At 36.3% G+C, this 23,144-nt stretch overlaps 1 protein-coding gene across 8 annotated transcripts in view; it reads left to right on the forward strand.

Annotated features, from left to right (window-relative positions):
* LRBA (LPS responsive beige-like anchor protein) overlaps nucleotides 1-23,144 on the forward strand; it is a 370,012-nt gene that overhangs the window by 35,792 nt on the left and 311,076 nt on the right. For all 8 annotated transcript variants that reach the window (XM_059843942.1, XM_059843943.1, XM_059843945.1 and 5 more), the window contains exons 2-16: nucleotides 5,160-5,391; nucleotides 5,519-5,619; nucleotides 7,817-7,912; nucleotides 9,878-9,999; nucleotides 10,105-10,231; nucleotides 11,008-11,127; nucleotides 11,435-11,581; nucleotides 12,432-12,629; nucleotides 13,198-13,331; nucleotides 14,586-14,694; nucleotides 14,804-14,956; nucleotides 15,548-15,716; nucleotides 17,142-17,221; nucleotides 18,533-18,595; nucleotides 21,206-21,303. In XM_059843942.1, coding sequence (XP_059699925.1) covers nucleotides 5,160-5,391; nucleotides 5,519-5,619; nucleotides 7,817-7,912; nucleotides 9,878-9,999; nucleotides 10,105-10,231; nucleotides 11,008-11,127; nucleotides 11,435-11,581; nucleotides 12,432-12,629; nucleotides 13,198-13,331; nucleotides 14,586-14,694; nucleotides 14,804-14,956; nucleotides 15,548-15,716; nucleotides 17,142-17,221; nucleotides 18,533-18,595; nucleotides 21,206-21,303 — 1,949 coding nt within the window. The remainder of the gene's footprint in view (nucleotides 1-5,159; nucleotides 5,392-5,518; nucleotides 5,620-7,816; nucleotides 7,913-9,877; nucleotides 10,000-10,104; nucleotides 10,232-11,007; nucleotides 11,128-11,434; nucleotides 11,582-12,431; nucleotides 12,630-13,197; nucleotides 13,332-14,585; nucleotides 14,695-14,803; nucleotides 14,957-15,547; nucleotides 15,717-17,141; nucleotides 17,222-18,532; nucleotides 18,596-21,205; nucleotides 21,304-23,144) is intronic.

A 23,144-nucleotide genomic window follows, 5' to 3' on the forward strand; every position in this document is an offset into this window, starting at 1 on the left:
CAGACTTGAAGAAATTTTATTTTAATGCAAAACATTTATATTACATCCCTTTGAAGGGAAGCAATGGGAATGGTTTCTCCCTGGATGATCCAGCTTTGATTATAGTTAAGAACAATGTTGAACAGAAACCCATAGAAGCATCAAGTTTAAAATGGGTGCAGTGCTGTTGTGCAATGCCACTTTCAATATGCCTGGATTAAAATAGACTTCTTATTTGCCAGGTAAATGAAGTTGTAGGCTTTGTTATGAACTTGGCAATAAGAGAGAAAGCAGCTAATTAAGGAGATTTTTTTTTTTCTTCCTTTCTTTCCATCCTTTTTCCTTTGGAAGGTAGATTAGTACTATTAGTATTTTTTTATTATGGTGTAACTGTAGGATAATGCTGAAAGGTGGAGATTGGTGACTTCAACCTAAGGTATCGGCAGGAAAAGTTTGTGATTTTCTGCAAAAATTACCTGTTTGTTCTTTGATGTTGGTGGGTTTTTTGGTTTTTTGTTTGTTTGGGGTTTTTTGTGTAATTTCTGGTTTTGTTTGGAAATGGGAGAAACCTATTTCCAGTGGGAGAAACCGAGTCTGAAAATGGAGCAAGATTCAAGAGAAGTCTTTTGCTTACAAAAGTGGTTGGAAAAGAACCTTTCCTTCTCTGAAAGAGTCACTGGTCATTTGCACTTTCATGGTCTCACTTACTTTAAACTTTGAGCCAAGGTAGCAAATGACTGTAAATCATCTGTGTCTTGCTGGAAGGTGTGACCTCACTTTTTTTGAGTGGGTCTTCCCCCAGTTCTCTGTGTTTTCTCTAGTTTTTCTAGTGCATGATGGTCAATACACTAGCAATATAATGAAGAAAAAAGTAGACATCCAGGCTTTTTCTGCCCCTTTCTTGTCCTCCCTATTAACCTCTCTGGACCTAAGCCCTGTGTCACTGACTGGAATGCTAATGTCATTATTTGATGTACTTAACCAAACTATCCAGACTCTTTGGCTTTCCTGCCAAATCTTCTTAGGACACAGATTTTAATGTTCTCACCTCCAGATGCTGTGTTAGTGGTGGAAAAGATTGCATGGAAATTCGTATGTCTGAGTTATTATCTTTTGCAATGTTTTTTGTCTTCTGTTCTGTAGAAGCCTTTCCAAATCACAACCATCTTTTTATCACATCATGAATGTGTATCATGGTGCTGACTTTTCCTATTTATTGTGTGCCCTTGGAATTTGACCAACTTGGAATCATACAGGATCTTATGAGATTCTTCCCCTAGAGAGATTTTAATTCTTATGCTTCCCATATCTTTGGCATTTATTTTTGATGATCAATAATTTTTAATCAACTAAATTCAATGAATCTCTGAATATGTGCAATATGTTTCTGAGTATTTGAAAGGGGACAACAGAGTCAGGGAGGTGGTTTATTTCTTTGGTGGAAGAAAGGAATAAACATAGGCAAAGAATATTATAAATGCCCAGCAATGCAGGTTCTTATTAAGCATAAACTTAAAAAAAAATTCACTGATATTGAGCCAGCATGTTTGACTGCATTTTTTTTTTCCTTCATGGAATAGGTGTTCATACGCCTTGTTTTGGACATACTAAAGAAACAGTTCTGATATTAAAAAATAATAATTTTGAGGAAAGGGGGGAAGTCATAGTTTGGTTAACAGCCCTTCATCTTGGCTTTGAGGAACAAAGCAAGTACTTGATCTGTGGCTTATCTAACAACCAGAAGGATGAGGAAACTCTGTAGAAGTGAAGACTTTTCTGGGGGGTTTGAGATAAAAATGTGAAGATCCAGCCCTGTAGTTCTTCTAAGTATAACAAATTTGTCTTTTCCAGGAGAAATACTGATTTTGGACTTGGTTTCTTCTTTTTGTGTTAAAGGTCATTGAAATAATTTTTCTTGGGTTGTCTTGCAAGCTTTCTAAATATTTTCTATCTGTCAATGGGAGAAATAATTTAAATTAGATTAATAATCCAGATCATGCTCTTTCCTGAAAGTGGAGCTTGACTCTTTATTCTGAGCTATTTTCTGTATGCAGTAGTTTGGTAGATGCTCACCCAAACAGTGAAGCATTTCTTTCATATCTCACATCACTTCATTGCAAAGAAAGGTTAAGTGTGTTTAAACTGTCTTTTTGGTTTTATTTCTAATCGTTGTACTGCTATTTTATGCTCAAAATTAGTGCTACTATGTTGACCTCTCATTAGTTTAATTCCCTAAGGGGGGAAAAATACACTTTCTGCATGTGTATTCAAAAATTGCTGTATTCTCTCTGTTCTCAATCAGCTAAATATAGAACTATTTTACTGAGAAGCTTGAGCTATTGGTTTAGTATATATATTTTTTTGAAGATGGATATAACTGGCAAAATCCAAAATTTGTGAGGATGTATTTGAATGCTGCCCTTTAAAACCATTCCTGTAAGCTTGTACTTAATTCTATATGCTGGAGAAAGAAAACATTATGCCACCCTGTGGGTTGCTATAAAGATTGTTTATGCAGCTCAGCATAGGACTTAAAATACGTTGAATTGGAGAATTTTGAAAAATGTACTGTGCGGCACAGGAGACCAAATCATGCTAAAGTGCAAGGAAAGACTATACATCAGTTCAAAGGCTACATTATTCAAAAAAATACAACCATAAAAAAGGTAATAAGATTACATTCTCACACTTCATGGCTAGTAAGGTGCATTAAGCTGCTCAGATATTCATAACTTACTGTGACATTCGGGAAGATTACATTTTGCTGTGCACAGCCATTACTACAGCTTAGATAATAACTAGCCAATGCATGGACCTGGATTATGATCCCTGTCATTGGAAACAAATTTGTGTTTTGAAGGTTGATCAGTTTCAAATCACCATTAGAAAGGGTTAATATGACATAGTGTGGGGGGTGTGTGTGCCTGTGTGTATCTAATGGATGTGCATACATATTGTACATCAGCTGCACCCTGCCTTGGGTTTTCTGCTTGCCCTGGTAATTTTTTTTGTCCTCACTTCCCTCACAGGAAGTGTTAAAATGGTAATTATTTTTTAACATAGCATTTTATTCCTGGAATGTCCTTCCTGAAATGGTTATGTTTGCAGATGAGATTGGAAACCTAATTTGACAGCTTCTTGGATGGGTGGGTTCTGATAATAGTGTATGTAGCCAAAAATGAAAGATTGGTGGTGTAGACTATAGGGTGAAGGTAAGGTCACCTCCTTGTAGCTGTATGTGGTTTTTGTGTGATAATTGATGGTTGGCTGATAGTTAAAACCAAATGCATAAAGAGTTGAATTTCTTGTTAAGAATTAGCAGGTGGTTTGTGGCTAGAATTTAATCTTCAGCTGTTCTGTCTCTACACAGAATACAATATTGTCTTTGTTTTTTAGCTTGATTTTAAGAAGAGTATTCTTGAGGAATACTTCAGTTTTGTAGAAGATAAATTCAGTGAAATGAGTTATAACTCTGATTATGTATTTTCATTTTCAAATGCTTTGTTGGGAGTTTTCTTTAAGGTAGGGTGTATATTTTTCTTCACATTTGTTTTGAGATAATTCTGTGTCAATTCTTTCTGCCTAGCATACCCTACAGAGCTTTCTTGAGTTAGGCCTCTGTTCCATCTTTTGGAAGGGGAAAACTGAGGCTTGGAGGATGGTAATGATTTGATGGATTTGTTTGAGTTGACAGCATGAGTTGATATAGAGAAGCTGGGAATATAACTCAAGTCACCCTATTCAGTTCTTGCTGTTTTCCAAGATATTGTGGAAGCATCTGATAGTAAATTGCATAATTATTTTTCATGACCCAGAGAGGAGAAAATGGAAAAGTGTAAATTACTGTTTAGAAATCGTTGCCATGTGACATTTTCTATTCTGTTAAATGAGCAGTAACTTTCTCTGTTTCCTGTGATGTTTGGCACTACTGATTTATTCCCAGAAGTCCAAAGATTGCTTCTTCAAAGTAGCAAGGTTTAGACACTTGAGGAAAATGTATGGTAATTTCAGTGGTTAATGAAGAGCGTATGTTCTATTCTGTATGTTGTTCTTTGGATCCTGACTAGCTGAGAGTAGCTGTTGGAGCTAATATGGAAGCAAGTTAGGATTCTGGGGCAGTTTTGACATGGTGTGACTTCAGCAGGTGACAGTACTGAGGCTGTTAATGGCCAAAGCCTGTCAAAGAGCACCACCATGTAGGAGGGAAATAATAACATAGACTTGCAGAAGTGAGACCAAGCTGAAATATTTCTGGTCATGAGCCATTTGATAATTTGAGTCAATGATATCTGAATTCTTGTTTGTATGCTGGTATATAATGGTTATTTTGGTAAGCATGGCACATTTTTAAGGCTAATACAGCTCTGAAGTCCAAGAGAACTTGAAAGAGTGGATGGGAGGGAGCTGATATAAATAAGTTAATGTATTTTGCCTTCAGCTGGAATTTTTGTTTTATTAAGTGTGCAAGTGAGAGTGGAGCAGGTTATTTCCTTCCCCTCTGCACAGGCATATGTGGCCTCTTACTCAGTGTATGTTGAAACAAAACTTGCCTCTAGAAGACCTGAAATATTACAGGATTTAAGTGTCATAGCCAAATCACAGCCAAAGGCTGGGAACAGTGCTGCTGTTCCACATACCTGCAAATACAGCAAGCCTTTGCTTCCTTTGAGTACCTGGGGCTGCTAAGGAACCTGGCAGCTAATTCTTTACCAGCTTTAATCACTGGAACATCTCACAAGTGTTTGTAAGTGGGAATATTTGTGATGTGCATCAGCTCCTTTTGGCTAGAATTACCCTCTTAATAGAGATTTGTTAAGCAAATATGAGGTCACTCCAGGTCCTTTAAGATATCTTGACTGCTTTGTTGGGCTCACTTGTTTTAAAACATTCACTTGGTATCTTCACTTTTCAGCTCAGCTTGGGACATCTCTATCCTAAACTAACCAAATGTTTTCTGCAGCAATTATCTGATAATAGTTGACACCTTAAGAGCACCTTTGTTACTCAACAGAACTTGAAACAGAAGAAAAATAAGATGGTACATTGATATTGGCCTCATTATTATGTTTTTTCCCCTTTGATAGTTTTCTTCTCACAGAATGAATGACTTTAGACATAGGTTAGTACTTTGATACAGTTGCCTTAAGCATTTTTTTTTTTTTAATATTTTTCTCTGAAAGCTCGTTGGGGGCCAGTTTGACTTGGAAATGAATTTTATCATCCAAGAAGGAGAGGGCATCACCTGCATGGTGGACTTACTGGATAAGTGTGACATCACCTGCCAGGCTGAGGTTTGGAGCATGTTCACAGCAATCCTGAAGAAAAGCATACGGAACCTCCAGGCCTGTACGGAAGTGGGGCTCGTGGAACAAGTGCTCAGGAGGATCGACAGAGCTGACAACATGATTGCAGGTACAGCCTCCCCCAGTGTGGGACTCAAACTATGCTGCTTCTCATGGACACAGTTATTAATTAGATGATAAAAATTTGACTTGGCATTTTATTAAGCACTTACATTGTTGTTCTTTCTGCTTTTCAGATCTCTTAGTGGACATGCTTGGTGTGTTGGCTAGCTATAACCTGACAGTTCGAGAGCTGAAGTTATTCTTCAGCAAGCTGCAAGGAGAAAAAGGGAGATGGGTAAAAGAAAACACAAAACTGAAACAATTTTTAACATATTGTTTTTGTTTTTCCTAATTTTCACTAGTTAAGACTGTTCCAAAAACTTCACAATACAAATTTTGAATGTACCAAAAAATATAGGAAGCTTTCTTCTATTATATAAAGAATCTTTTTTACCTGAAAGCAATTAAAATACAGAGAGTAGAATAGAGATTAACTTAAATTTCTTCCTGAACCTGTGGACTATATTGGTCTTTTTGAACACCTGGGAATAATAAAGTGACTTTAAAGTGTTTTATGCACATGATTTTATTTTTTTTATTCCAGCTATGTGAAATTGAAGGAAAAAGGCATATTGTTTTTTTAAATCAGAAGAGAGAAATAAATAAAAAAATACCTACATAGGCAGCTCTGTTTGCTCCCATTTTCACATTGCTGTATTTTACTTGAAGATGAAAAAAATGTATACGGTTAGGAAAGTGAAAACTTTGGCAGAAATTGAACTGAAGGAAATAAGTCCCAATGAAAAATTGTAAAATTTTTCTCTTGTTCTTGTGTGGAATAGAAAGGGACCCTTTTACAGCTGAGTAACCACCTTCCCTAAAGTAAAACTCTCTGTGTTGTAGAGGCCACCTGATAAAGTTTTCTTCAACACAGTTGTTGTTTCATTGGACTTGGGAACTATTTTAACAATCATTTTACCTGCTTTGAATTTTAATTCAGCTCCTCTTATTTCTAAATACTCTGGCTAGTGTAGGGGAGAGGTAGCAGTGTCTCTGTTGACTTCAAATAATTTAAAAAAATGGTATACCATATAAAAGCAAGTATGCGCACATATTACTGCAGACTTTAAAAGGCCCTTTGAAATAAATAACTTCTTTAACCTCCTTAAAGAAAAATACTCTAAGCTTTATAGATGGTTTAAACTTAGTAATTGAACATAGAGAGTATGTTCAATAAGTAGGTGAAATAAAGTTGTCCCTGTAACATTAACTTTTTCATTTCCTGTCTCTCTGCTATTTGCATTTAATTTCCTTTCCTTATTAAAGACCAAATACTGGGGAAAGCAAGAGAACAATGCCACAGTTGGATTGCCAAGGAGTTGTACAACTCTGTAAATCTTAAAATTAGCAGAACTGAAAAGATACCAAGTATTTTGCTGCAACACAATTTACCTGGTCAAATTCTACAGCACTGCAGACATCTAAGCAGCTCTCAACATTTCCTCCTCAGTTTTAACTCAGATTCTTGAAGCACTGCTTAGCTGACTCCAACTTTGGTACATTTGAAATACTTGTGATGGATCATGCAATGCTCCAACATCATGCATAGTTTTCTGAGGGTTAACTGTTAACAACAGAGTGAAAAAGGGCACTTTCAGGAAAATATCAGGATTATTAAAATCGTAGTTTAAAAGAAAGATATGGTGTGGTGAAAGACAGCACACAAAATTGTCCTGTCACTATGATCAGTATTTGCTGTTTTCCTGTTATTGTGAGCTCATACACTTGATTTGGAGTTTATAGTTGCAGACTATTACAATAAAATTATCAGGGTATGAGTGGTGGAGAACTGTTAAGTATTCACACTGAGCACTCAGTTTAGGTGCTCCAAACTGCCCTTGGGACTTGAATCTTTCTCCATGGACTTAAGTGAAAGTATAAACCACATCAGTTTAATCTAATGTGTGACTGTCGTCCTGATGAAAATAATCCTTCTGCTGATCTTCCCTCTCCCTATTGCTAGCTATTCCCTGTCTCCCTTGTGCTGGCCTAGGTTTCACTCAGCCACTTCCCAGAACAGCTGTAATTAGAATTGGTTAGCATTTGTTTTCCCTAAATTAGTTTTAATCTGGAGTAGTTAATTTTCTTTAGCTTACAGCAAAGTCATAGAGAGCTGATGGGAATGAACAGACAGTGGCAGGAATCAGCATTCAGGGTCAGTTTAGTTTATGCTGGGTGAATGTGGCTCTGGCCTTCAAGTCCTTAGTGAAGTTACCTAATTAACTTTCATTCAGTGAATCTACTTTGTATTGTGTGAAGGTATTCATGGCTGTTAATGTTGTTTTATTGAGAGTGCTGAGTGTCTTAGTAGGGTGTTATTCAACCATGTGCAAAGTTTTAAAATGTGCTAAAATTTGATTTTTGTGTGTATAGCCTTTTCTTTCTTAGAGGTTTGTTTTACTTATTCACAAATGTAATAATTCTTTTGTCAGCCACCCCATGCTGGGAAGTTACTGTCTGTGTTGAAACACATGCCTCAGAAGTATGGACCTGATGCCTTTTTCAGCTTTCCAGGAAAAAGTGCTGCGGTATGTAGATATTTTACATTTCTTGTTTGTTTGCTCACTGTTCTATTAAGGCCTTTGGTTATTTTCATTTATGGTGTTTTTTGTCTCATCTGTCATTGCCATAGAGTTCTAACCAAATTTTTTTCTCTGCCTGACACCTACACTAGTGCCTGAATAAATTGTGTTTATAATAGATGTGCAATATCACTACAGAAGGACAAATACTATTACATAATGAATGGATACAAATGAGGCTGCTTTTTTGTATTTTGTTGGGGTTTTTTCAGACTGGTCCAGTTAAATTGTGTTGCAAATAGAATATATCTTCTTTTCACTCTAGATGCTTATTAGAAATCTTTGAGAAAGTATTGATCCTAGACATTTATAAGCTGAATAATACTGAAAAGGATTACATTTAGCAACAATTAGTCTTTTTGTAATTGTTCATGTGACTCATTTCTAAGGTCTGTGGTATTCACTTGAAAAAGAATTTGAAACTAAATAGGCAGTTGGAAAATCCTTTGCAGAATCTTCTGATGGAACTCAAGTATGTCAACGCTTTTACTTCTACAATTGTAGAATGAAAAATTATGTTCAAAATTTCATGCTTAATTCAGAATAGGATTTGAATAAGTTTTATCAGATGACTCTTTCCAGTTTTCTTCACATAAACCCATTAGCTTTCTGCCTTGGTGGCTTGAGACTGAATTTCACCAACTCGATGACCTAATGAATTATTTTTTTGAATGAAAACTTTGGAGACTGAAAAATGCCAACTACTACAAAAGCGCTCCTGCAGTTTTATCACATGCAACAAAACTTGGCAATAGACAGACACGTTTGTGTTCATTTTGTTTATTGGTGGTTTTCTATTTAACTTCTGCTTTAACTTCTGTTAATTATGTTGATTGCTTGAACCATATTTTATGATAATGGGGTGCCTCAGTAATCTTTATGTAGGTATTTTTATATATATTTAAATTAAGAAGTTTCAGAAATTAGGTATTTATTATAATTACTCTGTGATCCATTGTGAGTTAAGTCAAGTGATAATGCTACCAATTCCCAAGACTTGGGTGCAAAGACTTGGAGGCTGGTTAGTTAGCTGATATACAGAAGGATTTATAGCATTTTGTGTGAACAGGAATAGCTGAATGGAGCATGGGAACATAATAACAAGTCTGGACACACTTGAATTCTTTGATGTTTTTTAATTAATTGATATTGATCATCTGGGTGGCATCTTTGATCAGAGGTTATGGCATTCATAATTGCAGTGTGTATTGCAAATCTGGGCTGCACACCAGCAGAAAGTTAACAGTAATGCTAAAAAACCAAACCAACTGAAAAACTCCAAAAAATAAACCCCAGCTGTTTGAAACAAAGGATTCTACTGCATGGTTTGTAGCTCAAGGACTTTGCACTAAAAACAATGTTTGATATGAAGATTTTTCCTGGTGGAGATTGCATTGTGTTTCATTTGAGGAAGTTTGAAATTCTGTGTTATGCTCACTGGAAGCCTACTTAAATATGAATTTCAGGAGAGAAAATAATTTATTAAGTGAAATGTGGCCAGCATTCCCTTTATGATTAGTTATTTTCCTGAATACCAACACTATGTGAAGATGTAACTGATTATTTTGTCAGGTTACCATAAAACCAAACCAATCTGAATTTGCATTTTGAGAAGTTATTCCATAAGGCTTTCACTAAAGCATTTAAGTTTTGAAGCGTAGGTTACCATTAATAATTTTTTTTGAGGCATAAAGGTCAGTTTTTAAATATTTAAGTTAATAAAATAATGTAACAATCAAGTACAAAGAGAACAGAAGTTAGGCCAGATTTTTTTTTTCTTCAGTATAGAGGAACTGTATACATTTGCAGTGTGCCTCTGTTTATCAGCATTTATTTTTAGAGTGTATCTTAAGCTGCACTCTTTACTGTTGTGTTGATCTTTCTATATGAATAACTTCTTGCTTTCTTCAGGCTATTGCCTTACCTCCTATTGCCAAGTGGCCATACCAGAATGGATTTACTTTCCACACCTGGCTAAGAATGGATCCTGTAAATAATATTAATGTGGATAAGGATAAGCCCTATTTATATTGGTGAGTATTATGTAAAGCTGATCTTGCTAATGTTCGGTTTCTATTAATTTTTCAATGATTTCTGCATCCATCTGTGTATGTGCTGATTTTGTTCTGATTTGTCAGTTTTCGAACAAACAAAGGACTTGGTTATTCCGCTCACTTTGTTGGAGGCTGCTTGATTGTAACGTCCATAAAATCAAAGGGAAAAGGTTTCCAGCACTGTGTAAAATTTGATTTCAAGACACAAAAGGTGAGTGAAAATAATAAAATCATTCAAACACGTTTCACAAGTCTAAAATTGTAGCCTGGGAGTCTGTGTTGAAGCTGTTGATTAATCTCATCTTTCTGTAGAAAAATAGTTACACTGGAATGAGGAAAACAAATATGTGTACTGAATTCTTATTTCTTTGAATGTTACAACTAAAACATGAATTGATTTTATTACTGGTGTTCAAGGCTGACTTGCCTATTAGGTAGTGTTATATGATGTTGGATGTTCCCTTTTTCAGTTAGATATCCTGTAATGTTTCTGGAATTGATGTAAACATCTTGTGGGAGAAGAGGCCTCCTCAGGAATTCCTTATCAGTAATCCCTTGCTGTAAATATGGATTCTGTTTGTGATAATTTGACATGCACAGCCTTTGAGAGGCTTTAGTCTGGAGCCATCCTTGCTCTTTGAAATGGCATTTGTAGTAGTCCATCCTGCTAAGAGTAGCTCAGTTTAGAACTTATTTACAGAGTATTTCAGTGTGAATTTGGTTCAGCATTGTCACTAAGATTTTTGAAGTTTTAGGCCATAAATACCTTTTAAGCTCCTTTGTGGAAAGAATAGCATATTATTCTTTGACATAGCAATGCAAGAAAACTCACCAGTGACTTATTAATCTTTTCTGCTTAAAATACATCTTGCAGTCTTAATTTAATTCACATAAAAAGTTGAATTTGGTCTTCCAAGCCCCACTTGAATGCTTAAGTTACTCCCAAGTGTTTATAGAGTTATATCAATTATTTTTTTTATTGTTTAGTGGTACATGGTGACTATAGTGCACATCTATAACCGCTGGAAGAACAGTGAACTCCGGTGTTACGTGAACGGGGAACTGGCATCTTATGGGGAAATAACGTGGTTTGTCAACACCAGTGATGTGAGTAATCCCTGCACACTGTCTACAGCTGATCATCTTGAGGCATTACATAGATATTCTTTGCCATTTCATTCATAAACCTCCCCCATTTTATGCATTTTTAAAAAATGTTGAAATAAAAATGGTAACCTTTTTTAGAGGAATAAATTGTGGTTTTATGCATCTCAGAACTTTATACTTGTTTCTGCTGAGGCTCTCAAGTACTTGTTTATGTAAAAATATTCCACATGAAATGCATATTTTTTGCATGATTTGCTTGTGTAGCATGGATTAAACCCTGTTACTGGGTTCTGTTTTCTGTTTTCAGACGTTTGACAAGTGTTTCCTGGGTTCTTCAGAAACAGCAGATGCCAATCGAGTGTTTTGCGGGCAGATGACATCTGTTTACCTTTTTAGTGAGGCTCTCAATGCTGCTCAGATCTTTGCCATTTATCAGCTTGGCCTGGGATATAAGGTATCTTAGAACTGACTTTCCTAAGTTTAATTCTTTATGGTAGGTGTTAAGAATGTTGTGACACCTCTGTGTCTGAAAAAAATGATCTTACAGTGTAATATTTTTATTAAACTCTTCTATGTTTCTTCTGTAAGCCTATGTATGGCCTTAGAAGCCTCAAGTAAGCACTAGTTCAGTTTCTTGATTTCTTATAAAACAAAAAGAATGGTGCTCCTGTTTACTTTTCAGAATTTCCATGTTGGTGGTTGGGAGAGGGAGAACTTAGCTGTTATCTCTGACTGTGTTCACTTTTTCATTGAGGCTGAAAACTTTAGATCAGTTATGATGTATTTGTTTTAGAAATGTGGCTTTATAGTTGTTTGCACTAGTGGGGTTTTTTTAATGCGTGAAGTCAGTGTTGAGGATTAGTTTTGTTGCAGTGATTTATTATTTGTTTTGTCATAGCCTGAGGGGCACTAATTGAAGGCTGTTGTTCCCCAGCAGCTGTACAAACATACGCTAAAAAAGATGGTTCCTTTTCTATCTGCTCCTCAATTATTAGTTCCTTCTGAGTGAACATTGTTGACAGTCCTGCTGTTTCCAGGCTGATGTGGTTCTTTTACATTACCCACCATCCTTTCAATGGCACTCTTCAGGGGCCAAAAGAATTCTGCCATTTTAATGCTATAAAATTGACTTTGAGTCTTATGAGTCTTTGGTTCTTATGAGAACGTTTCTTGATGAAATACTGCTTGATTACAGAAGCAATCTTTTAATCATTTTTTGCAGTAGTTGTTCTGATCTGTGTCTTCCGTGTGCTTAATCTATTTTTTTTTCTCCTTTCCTTCCTCAACCCTGCTTCCCAATCCAGGGAACGTTCAAGTTCAAGGCAGAAAGTGATCTCTTCCTTGATGAACATCACAAATTGTTGCTATATGATGGCAAACTCTCCAGTGCTATTGCTTTTATGTACAATCCAAGGGCTACAGATGCACAGCTGTGTCTTGAGTCATCCCCTAAGGATAACCCTTCTATTTTTGTTCATTCACCACATGCCCTCATGCTGCAGGTAAATCAACATTTTCATAGGTTTGGAGGGTGCAAATGATTTCTGTTTGCAAACCTGAAATCCAGTTTTATAGGGATTTTGATATGGAATTGCATATAGGTTGGGGTTTTTTGGGTTGGACCTGCTCCTGTTTCTTGAACTAAAGAGGATGCAAAAGAATCCTAAGGAAAAAAAAAATTCTCTTAATAAATACAAAGGCTGGGTTAGCTTTGGAAAAAAATCCTTCTTCCTCACTTCTGACATGTTCACTCCCCTACACATGTTCCTTATCTCCCATCCTTTGCCCTGTTGATTTGAAATCCTTTTCTTCCCTGTTCTTTGAATGCTACCTCCTGTATATTCACCTGAGGATCTGCACTGTAGATCTGTATCTAGAAGTATCTATAACTAGAGCAGTAGGTCAGGCATCCTGGGCATTTAGTGCAACTGTGGCAGCCAGTTTATTTTTACTATTTCTTTTTGTTTGGTAATAATACAGATTTTATATTGAAGAAATTAAAGGCTATTTAAAGAAACTTTTTATCAGTGTCTGAGTGAGTTTCAATATTTCATGTTTTTTCTTTGTCAGGATGTGAAAGCAGTCTTGACGCACTCCATCCAAAGCGCTCTGCACTCCATTGGAGGAGTGCAGGTGCTTTTCCCTCTCTTTGCACAGTTGGACTATAGGCAATATTCCTCAGACCACATTGACACAACTGTTTGGTGAGTGCATGTACTTGCAGTGTCCTGGGCTTTGTTCCTTTGAAGTAAAGGAAATTGCCTATTGCTTTTTGCTTTATCCAGTGGCAGAGTAGTTGGCATTGTCTTGTGCAACAGTGAATTATGTCTAAGAACAAAAAGGTTACAGGCAGGACCTCAAAGTGATGTACTTGTTTGCACCATGTGTTCGGTGAAAGCTCACAGAGAATCAAAATGTACACAAATTTTATAGTTGACAACTTATTTTTTTTTTCCTGTGTAGCAGAATAGTGGGTAATTCTCTTGAGCTTATTCCTGTCATGGACAGAATTCAGTGGGGAAGGCTTCCAGAGATACTCCAGGAAGGGTGAATTTTTCAGCAGCATGAAGTCATTCCTTGGAATTTTTCTTAGTTTTGTTTTAACCTTCAGGTTTTTGGAAGATACTGTTGCTTAGTGTTGCTGCTAGGCTTTTCCTTTGGTTTGAGCTCTGCTTCAACTCCACCCAACTTCTGAACGCCCAGACACAGAAGCTGGTGAAGCTCTAGAGCTCCTAAGTTAGAGCAGCAGTAAAAGCAAAGGGATTGCTTTTTAGAATTCTGGTGTAATTGCTCTGATTCATTGCATTTGTAGTTTCACGACTGTTTAAAGATGATCTGTATTCATATTGTTTCTTAGAAGGGATGGTCACAATATTCCTTCAGCCCATCTGTTTGTGTCTGGGTGTCTCCTGAGCTGGCTCAGACTTGGGCATCTATGTGATAAGTCAGGGGTTTGATGCAGTTGCAAATTGGCCCATCAATACAGGGGTTTTCAACTGGTTAAAGTCTTGATTCACAGGCAGTAATGGCTTGACAGGAATATTACCTCTGGCAGCAGCACAACAGCAAAGCTGTGTCTAGAAAAATATTGGCTCATCTGATAGCTTAAGAAGTAGAATGGCAATTGTAACTGATCTTGCAGAAGTTTGTAGTTGAAACAGGAAGCAGAGAGTAGTACAAACTTAACTGTTGCCTTTTTACAAGAATTCAGAAGGATTTTGCTTTTATGGTTATCTCAGAGTTTAGAATTTCAAGTTAGAAAAGCATTAATGAAATAAAGAAGTTTTTTGAAGCAAGCATTCAAAATTTAGTCTTGCTTTTTGTTTTAAAAGTTCTGATTTACATAACAGAACATTTACATAACATGTATCTCAGGGTTCTGTGGTGGGGGTGTTAATTTGGAAATGTCTTGTTGTAACCCTTTAACACATTTTTGTTTACTAAAACATGTTTTCCAGTTCTACTTTACTGGCATTCATCATGGAGTTGTTGAAGAACTCTATTGCTATGCAAGAACAGATGCTTTCCTGTAAAGGCTTCCTTGTGATAGGACACAGCCTAGAAAAGGTAAAGTAAATCTTCCTTGATGTTTTACATTAATGTTGAAATTTTTTTTGAGTTAAATACTTTTCCTACACTGTTGCAGGGCACTCTTTAAGCAAATCTTCTTTTGCAGTCTTCCAAAGCTCACGTTACCAGAGCTGTGCTAGAACTTTGCCTTGCCTTCTCAAAATACCTGAGCAATTTACACAATGGGGTACCCCTGCTGAAGCAGCTGTGTGATCATGTTCTCCTGAATCCTGCAATATGGATTCATATCCCAGCACAGGTAAAATTGCATTTTCTTATCAATAAGGTATCTTCCGGTGTATTGATTTGGAAGTGTTGAAGCTAAGCCTTGACTCCAAATCCAGTCCTCAACAGAAATCATCCAGGAATTGTCTTCAGGCTCTGCTTTGCTGCCTGTAATTGTCAAGTTTTGCAGACTCTCAGGGTTTCCTGGGATTTGGGAAACTTGCAGTGTTCTGCAGAGCAGAGTTGTGACTTTTGACCCAGACTGGGAAGGAAGTTTGGATGGGTTAGATGGGAAAAACTCAGCAATTTTTGATGAAGAAATTATCTTGGTTGTCAAATTTTAAGTCTTGATATAAATTGGAAATGGGTATTTTTGTTTTGGTGAATTTCTTTTCTCTGACAGTAAGCAACTTTGATCAAAACTTTGCAGCTGAAACCTTATTACCAGCACTGCACAGTTTCAGGAATATAATTAAATTTTTCATCACTTTTCAGAGGTTTTAAGACTAAGCTATGCAGAGAAAATCTATATAGGACATTTTGATAGATGAAACGTAAGAATTCAGTTGTCTGACATGCTGTAATTCAGGTGTGATGGTTTTTGTTTTCCTGACTGATGATGTAGGTTCAGCTGACCCTGTACACTTACCTGTCTACCGAGTTCATTGCCACTGTTAACATTTATGGAGCAATCCGGCGGGTTGGGACAGTTCTTTTGGTCCTGCACACCCTCAAGTATTATTACTGGGTGGTGAACCCTCAGGATCGCAGTGGGATAACTCCCAAGGGCATAGGTATGTACATATATATATATATATATATATATAGTTTTATTCTCACAATCTGATATTTGTTTTAAAAAAGTTTTATATACTGGGGGGAGGGGGTCCCTGTAACAGTGTGAGTGGTGTGCTTTTGTCCTTGAAAGATTTTTTTTTCCACAATCTATAGGTAACTTTCTTTAGAAGTCATATCCTCTGTCATGAGACACCTATGTCAACTGATACTAGACAGAGGTGGTCAGAGGAATGATAGAATGTTGGAAGAGTAGAGCTGTGCTTGGGAATATGGTCTTTCTCTGTTATTTTTTGAATTTCAGAGAGAGAAGCAGGTGATGGGAGAGAGCTAGATTTACTAGGAGTGAGTACTCCCTAGATGAGTCTGACTTCCTGCCACCAACTTCTCAAAATTACCAGCCCTGCCTTTTAGAGGGCTGTAAGGATTGTTTTGTAGTATTTTTCATCCATTAAGAAGCAAGGCATGCATGTTTTCTCCTTTTTTTTTTTTTTAGTCTCTCGTGGATTTGCTTAGTTTCATAACTCATTTACCGAGCCTGAGGAAGATGGATGAGTAGGATAGTCTTAGTAATGCAGTTTAATGGCTTATTTTGATTAGGCTGGTTTATACTGCAAATAGCTGTTCTTAAACCAAATATGCCTGTGGGCCTATGCTTTATAAAACCAGACTCATATGATCACTTTCATTCTCTAGGTGGTTTGCTTTTCTGTGATGATTAAGATCATGAGAACTGTGACCCTACAGGCACATGTAAAAACTATACTCCAAAATGCATTTGCAGCGCTTCATTTGCTTTCTGTACCAAAGCTTTTACTTGACTTTGACACTTGGTTGCACCTGTTTTTTTAACCTTGCCTCTCCTGGGAGCTACTGAGTGTTTGAGTATTTAAAATGTTTCTTTGAAAGTCTGCTTTACACAGAGATGGCAGAAGCTAGTCCTTTTTGACTTGGAGTTAAAAATTTAACTCATGTCTTTCAAGGTACTCTTTAAACATGGCATTGTAAGATTGATTTTTGTGTATTTAGCCGGTGTATAATTATGACATGTAGCTCTTGCTTTGAGCTATGGCGGAACTTAAAAAAACCTGTAAACTGCACAAATTTGAAGTCTGGAAATTCTGACCTAAAGTTCTTGTATCAGTCTTATTCCTTGCATGAAGTGGGTTTATAGCACTACAAGGAAACATTAAAATCGTCAGAATTTAGATGAAGCCTTAGTGGAACATCACTATTCAGACATTTTGCTAATAAAAAGTGATAAAACACAGTAGTGTTTTGTGGTCTGAAATAGAGGGTGGGAAGACTTAGAATTGTGTCTTGTTCACCCAGAAAATGCCTCTTTTTTTTTCTTTTTGTGACAATGCTGTCTGTGCTAATAATGACTGTTAATTTTTATTTTATATATCTACTTTTTTTTGTAGATGGTCCACGGCCTACTCAGAAGGAGATTTTATCCCTGCGAGCATTTTTGTTGATGTTCATTAAACAGCTAGTCATGAAGGTAGGATAGCTTTAAATTATGGTAGGATATTTCTGTTTCCTTTCACAAAGAAATGCCTAACATGCTTTAAACATGTTGAATTTTGTGAAAGTAAATAAACAGAAAAAGCCATGTAAGGTGCTTCTTTTTGTTCTGGCTCTTGCCACGGACAGCAGTGCTAAAGGATGCATTTTTTTCCCCCTATTAACTGTTTTTATTTGAAGTGGAGCTGTTATTATCTTAGAAATGTCTACTGTTGGGGAAAAAAGTGTTTAATTGTTTTTTCAGCTATGTCATGAGTGCCTAAAGACTAAATAGAAACATTTGATACTATGTGCTGTGGGTCAGTGGGACAGAGGAAGATAAGAAAGACTTTATCAGTAAGTTTCATAACTGTTTCTTGGACATTAGAGGAATATTGGAATTCAGCAGCTCTGTTGCCTATAGGCTCTTCATGACCTTTTCTTATCATAAGTTTTTGGTCTCTCTCTGTAAGCCCTGCTGAGCAATTACAAAAATATCTCTATGTAATCAACACTGTTTCCATCACAAATCCAAACCATAGCTGTGTGCCATCTCCTGTAAATAAATTCTACCCCAAGAAAAACCAGAACAACAATAAATAGAGCATCTGTAGAAAAAGTTTGATGAGTTTGATCCTTTGGCAAGTTTTCTGTTTGTACATAGCGGTGCAAAATGTTTTTGGGAAATGAAAGACTTGCTTTAAAAAATAAAAGCCCCAGAAGTGAAGAAGCCTGCTTTTGCCTACCCTCATCCTGTTCTTAGAAACTGTTGGTTTTTATTTTATTTTCACAAAATATACCTCAGGGCATATTGCTGGCATAGGTGCCATAAATGATTGAGATTTCTTCAAAGTTGATAGCAACTGAAGATGGGCTTCGTTAGTAGAAAGTAAGAAGCAAACATACATATGGGTATAGCTAAAAGGCTTATAATTAAACTTCCAGATCTGCTTTTGAGTCCTTTATGCTACCTCAATTTAATTCTTCTGTTAACAGGAAGCTCTCAGTTCAAATTGACTGTATCAATTAACATGTATTGCACTAACAATTTCACATACTATATTGCTATTTATATTGTTTTTATGCCTGTGTTGAAATTGCTTTAAAACACTTTTATGGTATTCAGCAGGTGCTTTTGGGGGCAGGGAAGAAGCTACCTTGCAGCTATAAAGCTATTACAGGAACAAGTGAAAGCAAATTTGTTGTGTAGTGCTTGCTTTGTGATGTAAACATTTCTTGTGACAATGTTTTATTGGAAACAGCATTCTATACTTGAAAGGTTATACTTAAAACCTGTTTGTTTTTAAAGGACTATGGCATAAAAGAAGATGAATTGCAGGCTATCCTCAATTACCTACTTACAATACATGAGGTAATTTTTAATCTGGGGGATGTGTGTATGAAGAATGGCTTACTAGTGCTGTTTGTGACAAATGTTTGAATAATTTCAAATATAACCTCATTTGTTCCACAAGATGGCTCTGCAGAGGAAGTAGCAAACGTTGTTCAATTCTTTAGAGAAGTGTGCTAATATGCTGTCCTGGTTCAGGGCAAATTTGGGAGAGAACCTCCGAAGGGCCCCCCAGGAAATCGGATTCTACCACCCCTCCCCCAACCGGTCCAGGAGAAAATACTTCCTTGGAGAAAAGTGGAAAAAAACTGTTTATTAAACAAGAAAACTTAATATTAAACAATAAAACCCCTTGCTGCTCCAAAGGAGATGACAAACCCAGGAAGTCCCCTCCCCAGATTCCAGTTCAGCTCACTCAGTGCCTTATCAGTCCCTCCGGCGCTGGAAATGCCGTGGCCCAGGCACAGCCCGGCCCACCGATGCGAGCTGCTGGTGCTCTTATGGTTGTTCAGTCCAGAGCAGGTGTGAACAGGTCCAGAGAAAGGGGGAAAAAGGGAAAAAAAAGCACAGTCGAGGGAATTTCTTTGCCTCAGCTAGCTAAACTAACTAAAAAGCAAGAAAAAAAAGAGAGCCCTGTCCCACCGTCTGTTCATCCGCAGAAAACACGCAGTCCAGAAGCAGGAATGTGTAGGAGTGAGTTCAGTGTCTGAAAACAAACTGCGCGCCTCCTCTCCCCGCCTCAATCCTTGAAGCAAGTCTTAAAGGTGCAAAACTTACTATTCAGCATAAACGGAATGAGACGACTGGGGATAAAAGCATCATATAGTCAACCTAGGACAATTTTTAATCTGGGGGATGTGTGTATGAAGAATGGCTTACTAGTGCTGTTTGTGACAAATGTTTGAATAATTTCAAATATAACCTCCTTTGTTCCACAAGATGGCTCTGCAGAGGAAGTAGCAAACGTTGTTCAATTCTTTAGAGAAGTGTGCTAATATGCCAATATTCTTGCAGTGATTTAAGCACAATGTTCAATGTTAGATTGAAGTTCATTAAGCCAGTAAGTCAAAATGGTTTCTTATGTTCTACAAACCAATTTACCAAGCAGAAAAACAGATGGTGGGACTGACTTTAAAAAAAGTCAAAACCTTGTTTTTTAGACTGCCTAAGTAATATTTTTTGTTTTCTTTTTCCTCTCTTTTTTATTTTGCTTCTTAAATAAAGCAATAAAATTGAAAACATGCATTAAAAAAATAAAGATGTATGTTAATGGCATCTAAGAGAAGCATATAAACTTAATTGGGAGAAAATGTTGGTTACCACTGATACATCTGCATCTTCATATTTTAGCACCAGGAAAAGGCACTTTATGCCAGATGCAACATCAAAGACAAGGGAAATGGGGACATAAATCTAACTGATCTCATCTCTATAAGGGTGCTTGAAATGGGTAAAATAAGGAACTAATTGAAATTCATTTCAAGCAGTATAGATTTTTTTATTTTTAAAGAATTTTGCTTACACCTGTATTTTAGTTTTATTCTCTGTGCTGGTTACTACTACTTGGTATTACCATAGTCAAGCAATTCTATTTTATGTGGAGAAGTAAATAATAAGAATCTTGGTCTTATCACATAAGAGTTAACTAAAATAGCAGAAGCTTTATATAGCCTTCAGACTAGGATGTGATGTTTTAAATATCTTTGCAGTTTGCGTACTCATGTGTCAAAGATCCATTAATGCTGAATCCCACAATCTAACCGTGAATTCAGAAAAACATCAACAAAAAAAGTAGAATTTAGCCTTCTCATATGGCTAAATATTGAAAGCATCTGTAATGTCAGTTAATATCATCAACTTAATAGAGTTGTTCAGGAGAATGTAAAACTGATTTTCTAATTGAGTGTTAGAGTATTTGTTCAGGATACTCTAGAGTAAAGAATCAGAGTATTTGTTCAAAAGTTTGGTCAGTGTTTTATTTGTGAACTCTTTTTGTTTAAAAATAAACTTTCATTTTAATACTACAAAGTATGTGAAAAGACAGTTACATTTTGTTATTTCATAAGTTATTTTTACTTACAATGATCTTGGAACAGATTAAGGAACTGTAGCTTAGAGTGCTTTAAATTAAAAGTATGGAAAAATTTACTAAGCGCCTTGAATTACCCATTTAAAATATTGTCTGTGGCAGGTGGTAGTATTTTTTTCCTCATGGTTTGAACGTTTCTGAGTAGAAACTTCATTAAACACCACCCTGTGCCCCAGAAAATGTGCAGCTGTTTATTTGTAGCTCCTGTACAGGAAAGGATTGGGAAATACACATGCAAACAGAGGAGCATGTGTGTGGAAGGAAGTAACATGGTCTAAAATTCCATTGCCTGTCAAATCCTTACATCCCAGACGCTGATATATCACTTTTCGCCCTAAGCAATTAAGTTTATTTTTTGCAATGTTTTCTCCTGCACTTGCCTTTAGAGCTATAGTTTTTTGATCCTGGCCAAAGTGATTTGGTCCTTAGTTTATTATTAATCTCCACATACTTTTTAAATATTTTGTAGTGGTTCTTTTAGGCAAAGCAATGTTCTAGTGTGTATGTGTTGTGAATTCAAATTTTTAACTTTTATCCAACAGGATGACAATCTAATGGATGTCTTGCAGTTGCTGGTTGCTCTGATGTCAGAGCATCCTGGTTCTATGATCCCTGCATTTGATCAGAGGAATGGATTACAGTAAGTTTGTTTCCTTTTTCCTACTTAGAAAATTCAGTGTTTTGACCATACTGCTGCTTGTAAGAATTCCCATGAAATCTGAATGGTTCTAATCAGTGTGTGTGTTGCAATCATAGACTCCTCATCTTGGGAGATTTTTGGGTCCAGGTGTTCATTTTGACAAGAGGTGCTGTTGGATTTATTATCAATGAGGTGTTTTTTTTTAATGTTTCCAAGCTGTCAGTCACACTTAAACAGGGAGTGATCCATTTCAGTCTGTGTATTGACGTCTTCATCTACTGGTGGTCTGTCTTCAGCCCCCCATTCCTACAGATGTCTTGGAATTGGAAGGGGGCTGACAAAAATTGATTCAGATGTCTTCTGATCCTTGTCAGTTCTCTTCCCTTTTTTTTTTCCTGTGGGTCTTTTCCAGAAAAACTTTTTATTTGTTTAAAAGTAGCACTTTGTGCTATGCGCTGTTTGGAATCTTTTTCCCAACAAATAGAAAAAAAGCGTTTAACACTATGATGAGAGAAAAGTAGGGGGAAGTAGCAAATTCTACTTGTACAAGTAGAAAATCTGCTAGAGGAGTTAAGTTATGACTCTTTTTGTCTTGTGGCTCTCAGAGGGTTGTCATGGTGTTGAACTTTTCTAATTTAACAGGAACCTGCCTGAACACAGTGGGGAAAAAGTTGATACAGGCAAACAAATGTAAGAACAACTAATAGAAAAGTATGGGGAATAGTAATTCTCTCACTGTGTAAAGCAGAGTCTCATTTCTTACATTTAGTTGCACCTATTGGTTAATCCCTGTTTATATATATTTTTTTCCAGTTGCCTTTTCTCAAGAGACTGCATTCAGGCATGTTTCTAATTGTTTTCTCCCCTTTTAGTGCTAGACTGATTTTATTTTTCTTTTTACCCATTTTCATCAGATTTGATTTCATTTGTATGGAATGTGTTACGTACGGGAAACTAATAAAAACCTCTAAATACTAAAGTATTTGAATGTCAGGTTGGGTCTCCAATGCAGTACATTTGGTTTTATTTAACAACTAGCAGTAGGTGTGGGTGTTTTTTTGTTTTTTTGTTTTTTTTTAACAAGTACATGAGCAAGTCAGCATGAATAGTCAGTCCACAGCAAGAAGTCACTTTCTTTTCCTGTCTCATTTGTTACACTCCTTGCTCTGGTATTGTCTCCAGTCCCTTAATGGATTGTTTGTATGCTTCTTGATACATCTACTTTTTGCAATTGAGGCATGATAATCTTGAAATTTAAAAATAGTTTTCCAAAACTTTAGAAATATTTGGAGTTCTCTTAAAATTAAAAATGTTTAAGTAACCAATCCAGTGAGGGGAAGGAAAAGAAAAAATAAAGGAAATGCTTTTCCCCTATACAATTACGAAACCCTGATAGTGTTCTGTAAAGAAAAGAAGTGGATTCTATTGCTTGAATGGCCAGTGCAGTATAAGTTTTGCTTATTTCTTTCCTTCTATAGTTTCTATGGTTGCAGCATTCTCCAGGATAAATTATTTGTTACACATAACTGTTTTTTAATCACCCTTCGATTTTACCTTTAATTCTGGTATCTGGTATAGAACTAAATTTTTTTTTTATTTGGGTCTTAGTTCAGGTGTTCTGAGAATTATTTTTGGGTTTATAAAAATAAAAGTACATAACTACTGATGAGTGCCCAGTTATGTTTAGATAAGGCCAAAAACCTTAAAGTCCTTTGAACTCTAAAACTTGCAGATTTAAAATGCCGTATTGTAACATGGGATAGTTTTGGAAAGGCTCTCCAAAATTGTTTAAATGAGGTAGGCTTTTTCTTTCCCCCTAGTGAAATGATCCCAATTTCTTC

The sequence above is a fragment of the Haemorhous mexicanus genome, chromosome 4, assembly GCF_027477595.1.
Source record: "Haemorhous mexicanus isolate bHaeMex1 chromosome 4, bHaeMex1.pri, whole genome shotgun sequence".
NCBI classification, from domain to species: domain Eukaryota; kingdom Metazoa; phylum Chordata; class Aves; order Passeriformes; family Fringillidae; genus Haemorhous; species Haemorhous mexicanus.